Below are 16,278 nucleotides of genomic sequence, written 5' to 3' on the forward strand. Positions count from 1 at the left end.
AGCATTTTGTTATCACTTTTATCATCAAAACTATACAAGAAGGTGATTATTTAAGGCGTGATTATAGTTAAATTCACCTATTATCATTCCCCTACTTATTTTAGTCTCTAGTCAATTCTACCTACAAAGCCAGTTATCTTATTTGAATTGTCGATAAAAATAATACTACTACTAATTAGGTTGATCACCAAATAAAAGGTTGAAAAACAGCGGTGGTATAGACTGTTAGCAAACCACAGCTTTCAATACTTTCAAACAAGAGAAATAGAAGTGATAACTTTTGTATTTTAAGAACTGTTAGTATATGGGGTTGAGGTTGTGAGGCGATTTTAAGTGATAAAGTTTCCACCTTGCACACTTGACCCACAGGCCATTCTCTCCTTTCACCTTCCGCAAAATGAATTTCATTTTAAGAAATAACATATTCAGTTGAGTTGATTGTACATGTGAATCAAAGTTGCATTTGGTTGCCGATATAATACCATGGTGTTTTTCCTGCTGCGAATCTCTAACTTCTTTGATTTTCCTTCTCTTTTTTGTATTTGGAATGCATATATGAAATTAAAGAGAGGCTTTCATTTCATTCGTCAAAACTACAATTATGATGAAATGTTTTTCTTGCAGAAACCAAAATGGGATATATTGGGTTACTGGCACATCTATGTGACAATTTCCATTTAGAAACCTAGTGATCGTGTGAACCCAGATCTTGCAAGTATTTCTCAAAAAGCCATTGTGATACGTTAAGTGCATCTCCTGTACTTTTGACAGGGAAAACATCTCTGCTATTTTGCCAGTTATTTGTAAGGTTGATCCACTCCCTCCTCCAACCTCTCAAGTTGAAGCCGTTGCCTTCTTCTAAACTTTCTATTAGAAACTTAAAATAAATTGCTGCACGAGGACCATAATAATCTCGTAATAGCCCACTCCAATACTTGTTACCTACAGAAAAGGAAGAGGAACCAGGAGTCAACAAAAACCTTGTGTCACGAGGTTCTTTCCCCCAAAAACTAAATGTCAGTAGGTCAAAGCTTAGGAAATGTAGAGCGTGTGTGGCTCCAGAAAACAAACTTCCCCAAAGACAAATAACAAGGTTATATAATATACCGCAGGCTTAAATATTTTGCATACCATAGTCGCGAAGCAAACTAGCTACTTCCTCAGAGTTATCGAACCACATAGTAATCTGAGTTCTTGCGTTCCACTCAAACTGCAAATTGACCATTCAAGTTAGTAAGTGTCCAGGTTTAAGCATGAAAAGTGTTAAGTTAAAGGCACCTATACCTGTCTTTCCTGATCTTCATCTTGAGCAAGTTTTTTTGCACTCTCAATCCAAGGTCCTAGAAGGAATCCATCATGGCATCTTAGAAGCATATCCATATCTTTTACAAGGCCTAGAATTTTTTGGCTAAGGTGTGAAACAGCATGCAGATCATCCAATTTATAAGCTTCTATAACATCTAAGAATAGTTCATTTGCATACTTTGCCAAAGCTTGTCTTGTCAGGTCTATGAGGTCATATCTGAAAAGATTGAGGGACAACCAATACAATCATTTAAAGTGAAAAAATGAAATAGAGAAGGAAACTTAGAGGAACTAGCTTATCCGACCTGTAAGTACTGCTGTCAGATAGTTGATTTCCACTCTCCAGGAAAAGTTTTAGTGCATGTATAACATCTGAGTTTGAATACCAAAGATGAGGTTTATCATAAGAATCATTTACTTCTTCCAGAATAGCTCTACCTAAATATCGTTTTCCATATTGTTCATGGATATCGTTTAGTGCTATTTGCATTGTTGAAATGGACTTTGGCTCAACATCTGGAAATGAGACAATAACATCTCTATTTTTGTCCTGCACCAGAATAACAAGGGAAATGGTGAACACAAACAGCTATTATTCGTGAATATAATATCATATGAGGCTCGGAATGTATGATGCTGAATAGATGACTTTATGGTATTCTGGATATCGATGCATGTTTTTGTCTTGGGAGCAGAAGCTTGTCAGTGCATGCACATTTGGTATGTAGGAAGTAGGAACCATATCAAAGTTCGGAAATTAATAAAATATAGAACCAAAAGTTCCAATAAATGCCCAAATGTACAAAGGACAAGAGAATGAAAATAACAATAAACATTTGATTTTACTTTTCTAGACTGGTAATTTCGACTTTCTGATACCACTACTTTTGTTAGAATTCCGATGCTGATATGAGGCACTATACTAGGAGTTACGGGAAAAAGGACAAGTAATAACCATGTTGTCTTGGAAATAGTGGTCAAACATATACGGTGGAATATCACACGATTTATCTCCATCCAAAACAACCAGTTTGCAGCACCATAGAATTTGAGTACAGTTCCTAAGAGATTATGTTGTTTTGTTTTGAGATGATGCTACTTTTTGCATTTTGTTTTCCTTTTCTCCATTTATCAACTTACACCATCAATCCCTTAATATTTTAGTCCCAAGGTTATGTGAGAGTACTTCAAGAGGAACATATGTGAAATACTCACCAAACTAAATCAGTTAAAAAGGTGATACTATCATATGTCAAGTGCAAACAGTGCTTCCATTAGTTTGTTCATATGACACTTGAAGATCCTTAAAACACCTCTTAGTGGAAGGACAAGGCAAATATATGAATTTCTTACATAAGCACCTCACGAAGAACAAGGCAGCAATAAACAGGTAACTTACATAAGCACCATCAGTGCAATTATAGATGGTATGATACAAAATATTCCAGGCATCTTGCATGGGTTGAACAAATCTCCCATAGCGTCTTCTGGAGTATAGATTTATCCAAGCCTACAAGAAAGTGTTTTACTGACTTATTAGGTGTTGCACATGCAACCAGAATTCACTAGTTCAACTGATAACATGTAGAAGTACTTTGACAAAAAACAAGCTAGTTTGAACTGCTTTATCCTTCAGCTGCAGAATTTGTAAACATAGCAAAATTTTGTAAACTTGAAGAATGTTGACCACGCAATAGTTAAAATTGAATAAGAGGAGAAAGGCTGTCACAGTTTATGAAGCAAAGAATTTTAGTCTTTTGACTGAAAACACTTTCTTTTAGCTAAGACAGTTCTTTACCATATATAATTGCTTAAACTGATAAGTGAAAAATGCTACATTAGAATGTATGGAAAGAAGGGTTTAATTTACTAAAAAGGAAAAGATACAGAAGAAATCAAATGATAGACTACAGGGTTATCCATAAAACTGTCACATTACCTTGATATCAACTGGGTTATGCTGAAAAGCCATTTCAGCCATTAAATCGTACACAACAGGGTTCTGTTCAATGCCTTCCATTGACATCCCAACACCAACCTTTTGGCAAGTAAAAAAAATTAAGAGTTAGATACATGAAGAAATTTAGTAAAAAAGTTTAAAAATAAAGAAGAAAGGACTGAGTTACATGACAAATCAAACTATAGGAACAAGATCCTAAAAGATTAGTATTTCATGGATCGAAATCTAAGACCGCCAATGGGACAAATAATCTCCTATAATTATACCTAGACCACCTAAGACTATCGTGTAATCTCTAACTTTATGAACAAGGAAGCAACACACAAAGTTTTATTTCGAAATCCCGTCAAACATTCTCAGAAGAAACTGATGGAATTGGACAGAAGCATTGGAAGTAACTCAGCCACGTTGCTCAAAGATCCTAACAAGATTAGGGTATCGAGGATCAAAAAATGGGGCAACCAATTATGTAAGCGTACACAATGATAAACAGAATGAAAACCTAAGACGATTACAATCAAACTTGCCATGGTTGAGTTGTCACTTATACAAGCTTCAACAGGTCCTGATCCCACTGCATCAAGAACTCCATACATTTCAACGTTACCAGCAAAATTGTGTAGCATACACCTGAGAATATTGTAAAGAAATGTCATGAATACAAACAGATTAATTTTGGAAAGACAAATTTCAGGTAGCTAGAGCTAATATATTAGCTCACATTAAATTAGAGAAACCTGAGCTAATGCTGGTGAGAAGGCTCCAACCACAGAAACTCAGAAAGTTACAGTATTTCATCTCCATAATGAATAAGAAGGCTATGAACTGCCTTCAAGACTTGTTAGAATCACAGCTAACTATACCAGACACCTATCTTATGAGATTCTTGCACACCATTTGAAATTTTAGGGACCTCATGGTCTAACTTGGATGTGTGTCTAATGCTCTTAGAACAAAAGGTTAGCCATGCTTATTATTGTTTATTGACAGCAGCCCGGTATGATCTACGACATTCATGAGGCATATAAAAATATGTCTAAGTAACTACTTTCTGAGCATCAGTCCAGAACGTCTATGTTAAGCAAACGGATTAAGAAAAATTCTATCATATCCAAACCAACACCCTTCCAAGTCATTCCATGAAGATATTTATGATGTGTCCAGCCAAAAAAACCAATTTAAGACTAATTTCAACCGAGATGGGCCAGATGAACCGAGCAAATAGCATGCTAACTATTGTGGAATGACTATCTAGAACCTGATGACATTGAAGACTGCATCAGATACATAAAAGAAAAATAGTAATGTTACTTTCCATATGTATGGGGTGCCGTAGAACTGCTTTGAAGTAGCCCATATAGGTTTAACTTCAGCATAAAGATCAAGAACGATCAACTTGCCAAGAGGAACAGAATGCAGAAGTGCCTGAATAGAGTGCACTTGAATAATTAGTATCTCAGGAGACATAAAGGCAAACTTTTGGAGGCATTGAACATTTTATAATGTATGCAAAAACTTCATGTTACCATGCCTCAAAGAGCTAAGTTCAATATGTAATATACTTTAGTTAAAGAGCATGAAGATTTTTTTCTTGAAGAAGTAATCAGCATGAACCTTAGATATTGAAAAAGAGGGAAATAAAGATTAAGGAGGCAACCTTCATCTGTGGAGGTCTCCAGAAAGGATCATATGTGAAAAGCCATCCCTAGAAAAATAAAAGAAAATGATATAAGAGAGATGATGTGTGCGCCATGCCAGAGGAGTAGACTGACAATTCAACGATTCAGGCAAATTGAAGACAGAATGCTAATGAATACCCGTACGAAGAACTAAACAGGATTAACTGAACAGGAGTTTCAGATACCAGTAGACAAAAATTAGAGATTCCCAAAATTGGACAATCTGCTGCAAGAGTTAAGCCATTTCACCTGCATTAGCCAAACTGCATCAGAATCAGCACTTTGCATTCCTTCAAAAATTGTGGCCCCCAATGAAGAGATATACTCTGGATCATCAACAGGTGGTGTGTTCTCATCAAAGGTATCACTACAATAGATTGACATTTTCCAACTGGGATGAGACAAAGTTGGACAAGGTTACAAAGATAGGCTATTACCACATGGTGATCATCACACAATAGCTTTACTGCAAGCATGTCAGTTCTTTATCATGGACAAAAGATGCTTTTTCTTTTTTGATAAGGTAAGGGTTTGAAATCATGTCTGACTGAAATAAGACTGTTGGAAATTGGAGATGGAGAAATAGAGCCACTTATGCTGACATGTCAAGAGTTTAACAGGTTCTAAATATTTGAAGGAATGAATGATCATGGAAAATGACCAATCTATGTCAACTAGTTTTCAATATAAGATTAAACAATAGAAGTAAAACTTTGGCTTAAGAGAGTAGCAAAGGCAAGTCACAGTTTCCTAACATATATTATGATAACCTAATTGAGTCGAGTACAAAATACAAAACATCAAGAAATGAAGTTAGTGCTATAACACCAACCTGAACTCCCAAAACAAACATGGAAGACTTTCTCGCTGCTCATTTTCAGCTACCTCGCTCTCTCTGTCTCAGTTCAATCTACTTTTGTATTCTACTTCTAATTTCCTTCCATTTATTCCTCTCATTTGGGATCAGACAAAATGGGAGGTCAAAAACTGGATCGTTTTATTCAGTTTATCAGTAAATATATTTTTTGAGCAATGCAGTAGAAAACTGCTGCTGAAGAGCATGGAACATAGAAAATCTAATATCGTACAAAATCAAAAGTTAATTTCATCTATCGGTGCCCAAAATTAGTTGATACACTTACAGCTTTCTGAATACTGTATAAGCAAGCCATTGATCTGTGTACTATAGTAAGACATTAGCAAGCTAGAGTGCAAAACTACCCCCAGTACAGTTTCTGAGTAACATAAACTTTCTGGATGTATCATTGACTTCTAACATGTGAAAGAATCTGAGCATCCAACGAAGAACCTTAAGGCAATGTGTGGAGTGGCCCAAGATTTATATAAACCCCTTGGAATCCCTAACACAGCCCCATGTGGGACGATAAGATAACTCAGCATCACTGATAGTATATCAATCTTTCTACTTGACAAGAATGGAATTGAAACAGCTTACCAGTTATATATATGGCTGCTCCTTCCATATTCTGAATAGCAAGGTTTGGCCCCAACAACAAAAGAGTAAAACAGAAAGAAAGGTTTTTTTGAGCTACAAAATCTTACTATTACAGAATCAAAATGAGACGGCGATTGGTCCGATTGTGACAAAAAATTTCTATTACCATACCTTTTAGCTGTTGTTCAATAAATGCTTTTCCGATTTCAACAAACAAAGGATCAGTTGCATCAAGAAGATATGTGCAGCACCATCTGGGATCACTATTCACAGTAAACCTGAAACCAATAATTATTTGTAAACAAATAGCAGAAAACCATAGCATTATGCTTATGATAATTATGCACTTCATTCTCACCAACAGTCCAAGGACAATGTTAGGTTATCAGTTCCAGTGCAAGAATTTGAGAAGACTCCTTCATAGCTCATCTCATGGTTATTGTGTTGTTTAATTGATTACAAAGCATAACTGGGTGAGATTTTGTATGATTGCATCACTTATTAAAAAGAGATAAAATAATCAGAAGAAACCATTTTACAATAGATATGTTTGTGCTTGGCGAATTAATTATTAGAGAGAAACTTTAGAAGTAATTGGACATTATACTTAGAATAGTGTCTAATATTTTCAGCAATTATTTCTAAATCATTAGTCATGTCATCACCAAGAAGGATCAGTCCAAAGACTTTTTATTTCTTAAAACTTTTTTCTTACAAAATTAAGAAAAGATACAAATGTATAACTAGCTTACTACATATTAAAAAAAAAGGATACAATTGTACAACTAAATATTTATATTGTCATTAAATATTAAGTGAATTTTGTAATCGACAACTTTAACTATTAATAATGTTATCCCCCATGGATACTAGTAATTACTATGAAGGAAACCGTGGTCAAAGATTGTGAACAGACATTTACCAAAAATACAGTGACAAGCAGATTAAAGAGAAAACCAACGTGTCTATCTATTTTAAAAACTCCTCAGCTCTCTTTCTAAAATGCGCCAAGTCCATTTTTAAATATATCTTTAGCATAGACTTTTTGTCTTGCAATTCTTAATTACATTTGTGATTTGACCCTGAAAAAGTAAGATGTAAGATTAAGGAGAAATAACATATCAAAATATGATTATGAGGGAAATCCTTCCTGCTAGCTGATTTTCTCAAGTTATCTCCACAAGAAATCTAATGGAAAGATTGGAAGATTCCAAAGAAAATAAGGGAAAGAAAATAGTAGATAGAGGCATTAGCTTTTTTAAAATCACCAATCTACTACTTTGTGTTAAAGCAGATGTGCAAGTATATACCAGTTCCCCAGATGACTTATCTTTGCTGATGGAAATACATGCTTCAGTGCTGCCGGAACATTTCCAGAAAAGGCTGGAAGAACTGAAAGATGCACGGAATCAGCTTAATTTGGTTTACCAAGGCAACAAAACACAGAAGTCAAGCCCACATTATATATTTAATAAAAATCCTCAACATTTTCGAGATTTTTAAACTTGTTCTAAACATTAACAAGAGTTTTGGAAAGTAAACAAGAAACATGTTACAACAACAACATACCCAGTACTGTGGGGTCTGGGGAGGATAGTGTGTACGCAGACCTTACTCCTACCTTGTGAGGATATAGAAGTTATTTCCAATAAACCCTCAGCTCAAGAAAGCATAAGCACCACATTAATGAAAATATAGATAAGAAGGGACAGTGCCAAAAAGTCATATAAAAGCAAAATAAAAACAACAAGACAGTAATGTGATCAACAAGGAAAGAAAATAACGGTTAGTCATAAAAATCTACTACCAACAGAAAGCAAGACTGTGTGCTAATACTACTGTTATGAACCCTCTAGACTACCCTAATCCTCGACCTCCATACCTTCCTATCAAGGGTCATGTCCTCAGTCAGCTGAAGCTGCGCCATGTCTTGCCTAATCACCTTTCCCCACCTCTTCTTTGGTCTACCTCTACCTCTCCGTAGGCCTTCCAATGTCAACCTCTCACACCTCCTCACCGGGGCGTCTGTGCTCCTCCTCCTCACATGACCAAACCACCTAAGGCGCGCTTCCCGCATCTCGTCCTCAATAGGGGCCACACTCACCTTGTCGCGAATAACCACATTTCTGATCCTATCTAACCTGGTGTGACCGCACATCCATCTTAACATCCTCATATCTGCTACCTTCATCTTCTGGACATGAGCGATCTTGACCGGCCAACACTCAACCCCATACAACATCGTTGGTCTGACCACCACTCTGTAGAACTTACCCTTAAGTTTCGGTGGCACCTTCTAGTCACACAAAACCCCGAAAGCGAGTCTCTATTTCATCCATCCCGCCCCAATACAATGTGTGACAACTTCATCAATCTCCCTATCCCCCTGAATAATAGACCCAAAGTACTTAAAACTCCCTCTCCTAGGGATGACCTGCGAGTCCAGCCTCACCTCCCCTTCCCCTCCTTGAGTCTCGCCACTGAACTTACACTCCAAGTATTCTGTCTTGGTCCCGCTTAACTTGAAACCTTTAGATTCCAGGGTCTGCCTCCATACCTCTAATTGGCGTTCACACCGTCTCGCATCTCGTCAATCAACACAAGATCATCTGCAAATAGCATGCCCCACGGCACCTCCCCTTGGAAGTGGCGCGTCAGTACGTCCATCACCAAAGCAAACAAAAAAAGGGCTGAGTGCCGACCCCTGATGCAACCCCATCATCACCGGAAAATGGTCCGAGTCCCCACCCACTGTCCTCACTCGGGTCTTTTCTCCATCATACATGTCCTTAATCAACCAAACGTAGGCAACAGGTACACCTCTAGCCTCCAAATATCTCCACAAAACCTCCGTTGGGACTTTATCATATGTCTTTTCTAAGTCGATGAACACCATATGCAAGTCCTTCTTTCTCTCCCTATACTGCTCCATCAATCTCCTAATAAGGTTGGATGGCTTCTGTAGTCGAACACCCTGACATAAACCCAAACTGGCTCTCGGAAATAGACACACTACTCCTCACCCTTAGCTCTACCACTCTCTCCCAGACTTTCATAGTATGGCTAAGCAGCTTGATACCCCGATAGTTATTGCAATTTTGGATAGCACCTTTGTTCTTGTATACAGGAACCATCGTGCTCCACCTCCACTCTTCGGGCATCTTCTTCATTCTAAAAATGACATAAAATAACCTAGTGAGCCACTCCAAGCTTGCCTCGCCCGCACTCCTCCAAAACTCCGCCGGAATTTCATCCGGCCCGGTCGCTTTCCCCCTGCATATCTTACGCATAGCCCCCTCAACTTCATCAACTCTAATCCGCTTACGACTCCCAGAGAGTTCCAAATCACCCAGTACAATGCTCTTGTCCCCTCCTCGTTTAAGAGACTATGGAAGTAGGTCTGCCATCTCTGACGGATAAGCCCCTCATCCAACAAAACTCTACCTTCTTCGTCCTTGATGCACTTCACTTGGTCCAAGTCCAGCGCCTTCCTTTCTCGCGCCTTGGCTAACCTAAACAACCTGTTATCCCCACCTCTGTCCTCGAGTCCCTCATATAAACGACTAAAAGCTACAGTCTTGGCCGCCGTAACTGCTAGCTTTGCCTCTTTCTTAGCCAACTTATAATGCTCCCTATTCGCCCTTTTCTCCTCCTCGTCTACACTTTCCACATGAAGCAAAACATTATTTCGTGATAGCATAACTTTTATTCGAGGAAAGCAGCCTTTTAGTTTACTTTCATCCTCATTTTTTTATATTTCGGGAAAAACTATGTCGGCACTTCATCAAAATTATATGGAATTTAGATGCATGATTCAACTTCTGACTCCTTTCTACCTAATTTTTGTTTTGAAACAAACCTTTCTCAGTTAGGAAAAGCAGGAAACTTAAGAAAGCTTTAAAACACACTTATATAGCTATACCTGGCGTCATCCCAAGTTCAAACATTCTGGCAAGAATTTTCTTCTGCAGAATGAGTTGCTGATCTAGCCAGCTTTGTGGCAGTGGCCCGCCCCATCTATGATTGATGCATTATGTTAGGAAATTAAAGACAATAGAAATATAATAGGAATAAGAACATGCAAGCCAAATTGCTTATGAGAAAAGTAACTATTGAGCCATGAAACAAAGTTAAATGCCATAAGATTACATTTTACATTGAATAGCAATGCTAAATAAGTTCATGATACAACAAAAAGTAGCTCCTGAATGAACTCATCATTGGAAAATAACACCATCAATTTCATGTGACTTATCATAGGTAGTACACATCTTCAAATTTCTATGAGAGAACTTTATCGCAAAAAACTTGGAACTGTTTGATCGCAATGCATGATGCAAAAAGAACTCAATTCTTCAAATGAAGCACCCTTTCCCCAATTTTCAATTAAAAATACTATAATGACACTCGATTAGATAGGTGAAAAAAATGAAATACCCAAAACAGAGTTTAACAAATTTATGCTAACCAGTTAGCTGCACATTGAGGTACCAAGTGATAATTTTTCTTTCTTTTAGTTTTCAATGAACAAGATAATGGAGATAGAATCAATAACATACTAATAAAAAAGGGCAATCCAGTGCACTAAGCTCCCGCTATGCGCGGGGTCCGCGGAAGGGCCGGACCACAAGGGTCTATTATACGCAGTCTTACCCTGCATTTCTGCAAGAGGTTATTTCCACGGCTCGAATCTGTGACCTCCTGGTCACGTGGCAGCAACTTTACCGGTTATGCCAAGACTCCCCTTCAATCGATAACATACTAATCCGGAGCAAAAAATCATTAATATAGCTAGGTTTTTAGTCATTACTTCAGCAAATGAGGCTACGTAATGAGTATGTTTCAAACTAACTAAAGTAAGAAAAACACTGGAAAAATTTCCTCTTTTTAATCTTGCCTTTGTTTTAATCGGTTTCCTGTAAAAGTTTCATACTTCTTTAACTTTTCTTTTAGTTTTTTTTCTTCGTATAGGTTCTTGATTCTTCTCCTTTTTAGTTCGTAATTCCCTAGAGAGTCTCACTGTAGTCTTAAGAAAATAGAGACTAATTTAATTCATTAAGACAAATACATGTTCAACGTTCAGATTGCCCTTTTTATCTGGAAATTTTGATCACACTCGAAGCATAAATTAGGAATGCATTTTAAGGAGCAAAGCAAGAGAAAATTGTCTTGTTTTGAAGATGGAATGAAGGAAATGTGGAATAGTAAAACTATAACTCCAAAACACTGATAACTCTTAGGACTTCAATAAAGAGTACAGAGAGGTCAATGACTAGAAGCTCACCTGTGTAGGTTTCCCATACGTGACCATGCAAGAAATGCTGGACCTCCGAAGAAATCATCCAGATTTGAAGTACTAATATTGAAGTTCTGCGCAAGTAAAAACCAGTTGTCAAAAATATAAGTGCACAAATTCAACCCATAAAGGACACAGTAAAGCAATGTTCTATCCATCCAAAGAGGCTTAATATTATACTCAGGTTCAGGTTTCAGCATGTTCTACAATAAGCATATATCCACTATAGCAAACTGAAGACTTTACTGGAAAAGTTGACGTTTTAGAAGTATCTTCAGAGTCAAACGGAGCAGTAGATTACGCACAAGTGGATTTTAGTTGTCCAGACGCAGAGACATCATAAAAATGCAGACGACAATTAATTTTCATATCATCAACAGTAGCATCTCGTCTGATATAAAGACTGAAAATCCTATTTGCCCTTCATGAATGAACTAGCTAAAAAAAAGTTCTATTACATTAAAGTAATCTCCAGGTCGATTCAAAAAGTAAAAAAATAACTTCATTAAGTCAACTTAGGCAGCGTCTGAATTTTTCTGTATCAAACTGTTTGACTTGAACGTTTCACCAGACACCTGCACCATTATATTTCTAGCAAACTTGTTGTCTATGGATTTTCTCAGTATGAGTTAACCCAGTGAAATGGAAAACTGCCAATCTTATTCAACATAAATCAGTAAGAAGAACTAGGAATCTTCAACTGAGACAATCAATATGACACTAGGGTCAAAGGAAAGTACCTTGAAGACCTTTTGCCATATAGCTTCTTGCCCAGTGAATGCCAATGGCAAATTGATTCCCTGGAGAGCCATCCAGTCAATCTCTTGTTCCCACCTTTCCCAATCCCACCAGGCAAATGTATCTAGAAACAGATATCGACAAAGTTTAAGTATACCTCCTGATCCATGAGAGGACTCAAAAAGTGTCTAAAAGGTTTTAAAAAAAATGTTGGTTTACAGCTTGATGTGACAGCATTCTGGTAATAGCTCCAAGGAACAGGTCTCTTTACTACTATTCCTGTATCTTGAACAGCAGGGAGAGAGCCAGGGTAAGGTACAGAAGCTAATTGTGCTCCACCTGTTTTGCTCCATGATATATGTGCTCCACACCAATATTTCAAGTACCAATGAAGACCTGACAATATCTCTACTGCTGTGGTTCCACTTATTCTGAAAAACATCGAGATATACTTACTAATAGAGTTCCATAATTTCCTTCGCGAGCAATACATTATGTACAAAAGACATGAAGACTTGTTAAGTTATAAAAAATGGAGAAAAAGCATTTCTTTTAATAGTTTTATTATGGTATTATAGAAGTTCTGCTACATAACAGAAATGCAATATTGAAAAGCAATACTATATGTTTAGCACAAAGTCAAACTGAGCTCATTGAGCTCTCTACACAAAAGCAATACTATGTCTCTAAACAGGCTTGTGTAGTATCCCACACTATTTGTCAGGACCCAATACAGATTTTTGACTACTTACCCTGACCAGCAATATTCAAACATTATCATACTAATTATACTGCATATTTGTAGTGCTCAAACCCATTTGATTACTAGAACTACTCCATCAATCTCCACACTCTAATAATAACTCACTGAAGCTTTATAAAAACAGAAAGGACAATTAAGGGGTAAATTTCATCCATGGTCATTCAAGTTAAGCGTTGTAACACAAAAGTCACTTTTCTTTCTTTTGTAACACAAAAGTCATTTTACTATAGCCTAATTAACAGAAATATAAAAGTGACTATAAATACAACTTTTACCTCTCCTTCTTGAAGGTAGGGGTAAGGTCTGCGTACACACTACCCTCCCCAGACCCCACTTGTGGGATTACACTGGGTTTGTTGTTGTTGTTATTGTTGTACTATAAAATACAATTTTGGCCGGAAAATTGAAGTGGCTTTCTAATCCTCTAATTAATTTATTAAATTTTACACAAATTCATCTTCTACTAAGAATTCACAACTTGGTCATTGCAGTTAGCAAAATGTGATCACGACAAAAACTACTGCTCATATTGAACCGACAAACTAAATGCAAAAACTAATGCTCATATCTGAATCAACTTTCAAAATCACCAATTGACGTAGAAAAGGTTAACAAACTAAACACTACTGCTCATACTTGAATTCACTGACAAAATGCGCCCATTGATCAACATCAGCCCAAATATACTGCTTAATAAGCAACATAAACAGTAAAGAGTACATCACACAATTGCGAATCATAGACCTCACCAATTGTGCCATTTAAATTGTAGATTTAAGATAAAAACCCAAAAACACCCCTCAAGATACTCTATTCTTAGAAACTATAGACTTCTTTTTAAACACAGTAGTGACACATTCAATCATGATTCTTCTCTTCACACTCATGCCTCTCTTAGAAACACCAACAATATCACGTTAGTTTTCCGGCCAAAATTTTGCATTTTTCATTTCAATTTAAATTTGTTAATCCATTATACTAAATTAATTAGTTGATTAGGATAGCCACATTAGTTTTCTGGCCAAAAGTTGCATTGTTTGGTCACTTGTATATTTTTGTTAATATGGCTATACTAAAATGACTTTGTGTGTTACAAAAGAAAGAAACGTGACTTCTATGTTACAAAGCTTAACTTGAATGACCATTGAAGAAATTTACCCGAGAAAGAAGCACCAAAAATTTACTACTTAAAGGATATTGTCACTGTAAACATTTGGCAACATAAATAAAAATTTTAACTTACAAAATTTCAGGAGAACCTTCTCGAGCCGAACCAGGGTGATTGCTTATGTTGAAACAAAATTCTCCATCACAATGTTCCTACATGAAAAACGTGACAACCTCTCTTTAATTTGCTGCTACCATATATTAAAACGAAGGACTGATGAAACAAATTTTCCCTTCGTAACGAATTACATCTAAGAAATGAAGTGTTTATAAATGCACCTTGGGAATGACGTGGAACTCAAAACTCGAAAAATGGGAAGGGATTAAGCGATTAAGAACGCCGTAGGCGGCAGTTAATTGGAGCGAAGAAGGTGCCCTTTCCCGTTCCTGAATTTCGAGAAGCCGCGAAACGTAATTGACTCCGAGCGTCGAAGAATTAGCTCCGGAAAAGCAGAAAGCGCAGAAGATGAAAATTAAAGAAGAGATCATGGAAATGGAATCCATTGCTGAAATTGAAAGTCGTAGTTGAACTGAAGAGGTTTATAATAGTGGAAATGTGAGACATGTTTTAGTAGTGAGAAGAGAGAGTATCAATGGAATGGAATGGAAGTTGAAGAAGTGAAGACAAACTTTTGCAGGCTAAGGTGAATAGAAAAAGGGCCGAGTGTATCACTCTCAACACGTTTGTTTTGAATTCGAATTTACTACTCTTTCTTAAGAATACATTTTTTTTTTTTTTTGGAGTTTAATCGTGGGATTACAATTACGACCTGCTCTTTTGTATCGATTGTTGCCCCACTTCCATGAATGCAAGGGAATCATTTATCTCATCTTATCAATAGGAGAACATTTTTAACGTTATCATCATAATATTAACAGTCAATAGAATGCTTTAATACTGTGCTATTTTCAGGAAATATTCTTTTGTAGCCGTCCGATCAAATTAAAAAACAAGGGAAATTAACCCTTGTTTGCATTTTCTATTTTTTGTTGAAGAATTAACTTAAATAGTTATCCATTCAAACACTTAATATATATATATATATATATATATATATATATATATATATATATATAATTTATGTACAATATGTGTATGGTTATATATAATTAATGTATAATCTATGTATTCCGGCTAAGAAAAGTAAAGTAGTGAATCTGGTCGACTCTTTGTGTAAAGATTCCTTATTTATTTCAGTCTATGTCCAAGGATTCTGGGGCAAGTGCACATATAGTCATTCTCAGGGATACTATTAGGGATTAGCCAGTACTTATTTTTATCATGACATTAATTTTAAACTAAAAATCTTAACTTCAGGACAACTCAGGACATTTTTGTCCTAAAAATTTGAACTAAAAAACCGAAATCTAGGATGCACTTGCTAATTTTTAAATAGCAGCCCTTTAAAATGACTATTTGGTGCTATTTTTGTTAGGTTTTTAAGCATTAATATAGCTTAAAAGAGGGTGAATGGGAAATGGAGGGAAATGAAATATTTGAGATTCCCTCCTTGACAAAGGCACATTGTCCCATATTGGAAGAGGAAGAGGTTTTTGATGGGTATATAAGCAAGTGATCTTCTTCTAGCTCTTAAAGATTTGAGAAGAAGGTAAGCCTCGCGCCGTCGTCGCTCGGCTCGGCTTCGACGTTAATAGTAAATATCAACAAAAATATTATTAAATATCTGATTTAATAACACAATATTAATATTAAAATTAAATCCAACGAAATATTAAACGTTTTTCCGTTTTTCATTTTTCGGTTTTGTAACTGAAAATTAACCTCCCTCTTGAAATTCCCGGTTTTACTGTTGCGCAAATAGCCATTTATGTTATGGCATGGCCGTTTTGCATAAACAGCCATTCTGAAGAGTTGCATCTCTTTAGTTTTCAGCCCAACATTGGCTATAAATA

The 16,278-nt window shown here is 36.4% G+C and overlaps 1 protein-coding gene across 5 annotated transcripts; it reads right to left on the reverse strand.

Moving 5' to 3' along the window:
- Positions 1–554: 554 nt before the first annotated feature.
- On the reverse strand, positions 555–15,083 carry LOC109209206 (alpha-N-acetylglucosaminidase-like). 5 transcript variants are annotated; one of them, XM_019372429.1, is made up of 19 exons: positions 14,644–15,080; positions 14,441–14,517; positions 12,654–12,865; positions 12,437–12,558; positions 11,685–11,770; positions 10,323–10,417; positions 7,711–7,792; positions 6,572–6,678; positions 6,401–6,431; positions 5,194–5,311; positions 4,923–4,970; positions 4,582–4,690; positions 3,793–3,896; positions 3,245–3,343; positions 2,705–2,815; positions 1,611–1,855; positions 1,285–1,522; positions 1,132–1,210; positions 555–942 (listed from the first exon to the last, which is right to left on the reverse strand). In XM_019372429.1, the coding sequence occupies exons 1-19, from the start codon at positions 14,866–14,868 to the stop codon at positions 686–688; spliced, it is 2,445 nt and encodes an 814-aa protein (XP_019227974.1). In that variant the 5' UTR covers positions 14,869–15,080; the 3' UTR covers positions 555–685. The 5 variants fall into 5 exon arrangements, with proteins under 5 accessions (XP_019227974.1, XP_019227972.1, XP_019227971.1 ...); XM_019372427.1 differs by having other exon boundaries at positions 3,781–3,895; positions 4,581–4,690; XM_019372426.1 differs by having other exon boundaries at positions 3,793–3,895; positions 4,581–4,690; positions 5,194–5,335.
- Positions 15,084–16,278: the final 1,195 nt, after the last annotated feature.

This window comes from Nicotiana attenuata, unplaced genomic scaffold, assembly GCF_001879085.1.
Source record: "Nicotiana attenuata strain UT unplaced genomic scaffold, NIATTr2, whole genome shotgun sequence".
NCBI classification, from domain to species: Eukaryota; Viridiplantae; Streptophyta; class Magnoliopsida; order Solanales; family Solanaceae; genus Nicotiana; species Nicotiana attenuata.

Coding starts and splice junctions, on each gene's coding strand:
- LOC109209206 (XM_019372425.1), bottom strand. CDS start 14,868: ATGGATTCCATTTCCATGATCTCTTCTTTAATTTTCATCTTCTGCGCT. Junction 4,691..4,922: donor GGAGACCTCCACAGATGAAG/GTTGCCTCCTTA, acceptor CACTCTATTCAG/GCACTTCTGCATTCTGTTCC. Junction 1,211..1,284: donor ATGAAGATCAGGAAAGACAG/GTATAGGTGCCT, acceptor GTCAATTTGCAG/TTTGAGTGGAACGCAAGAAC.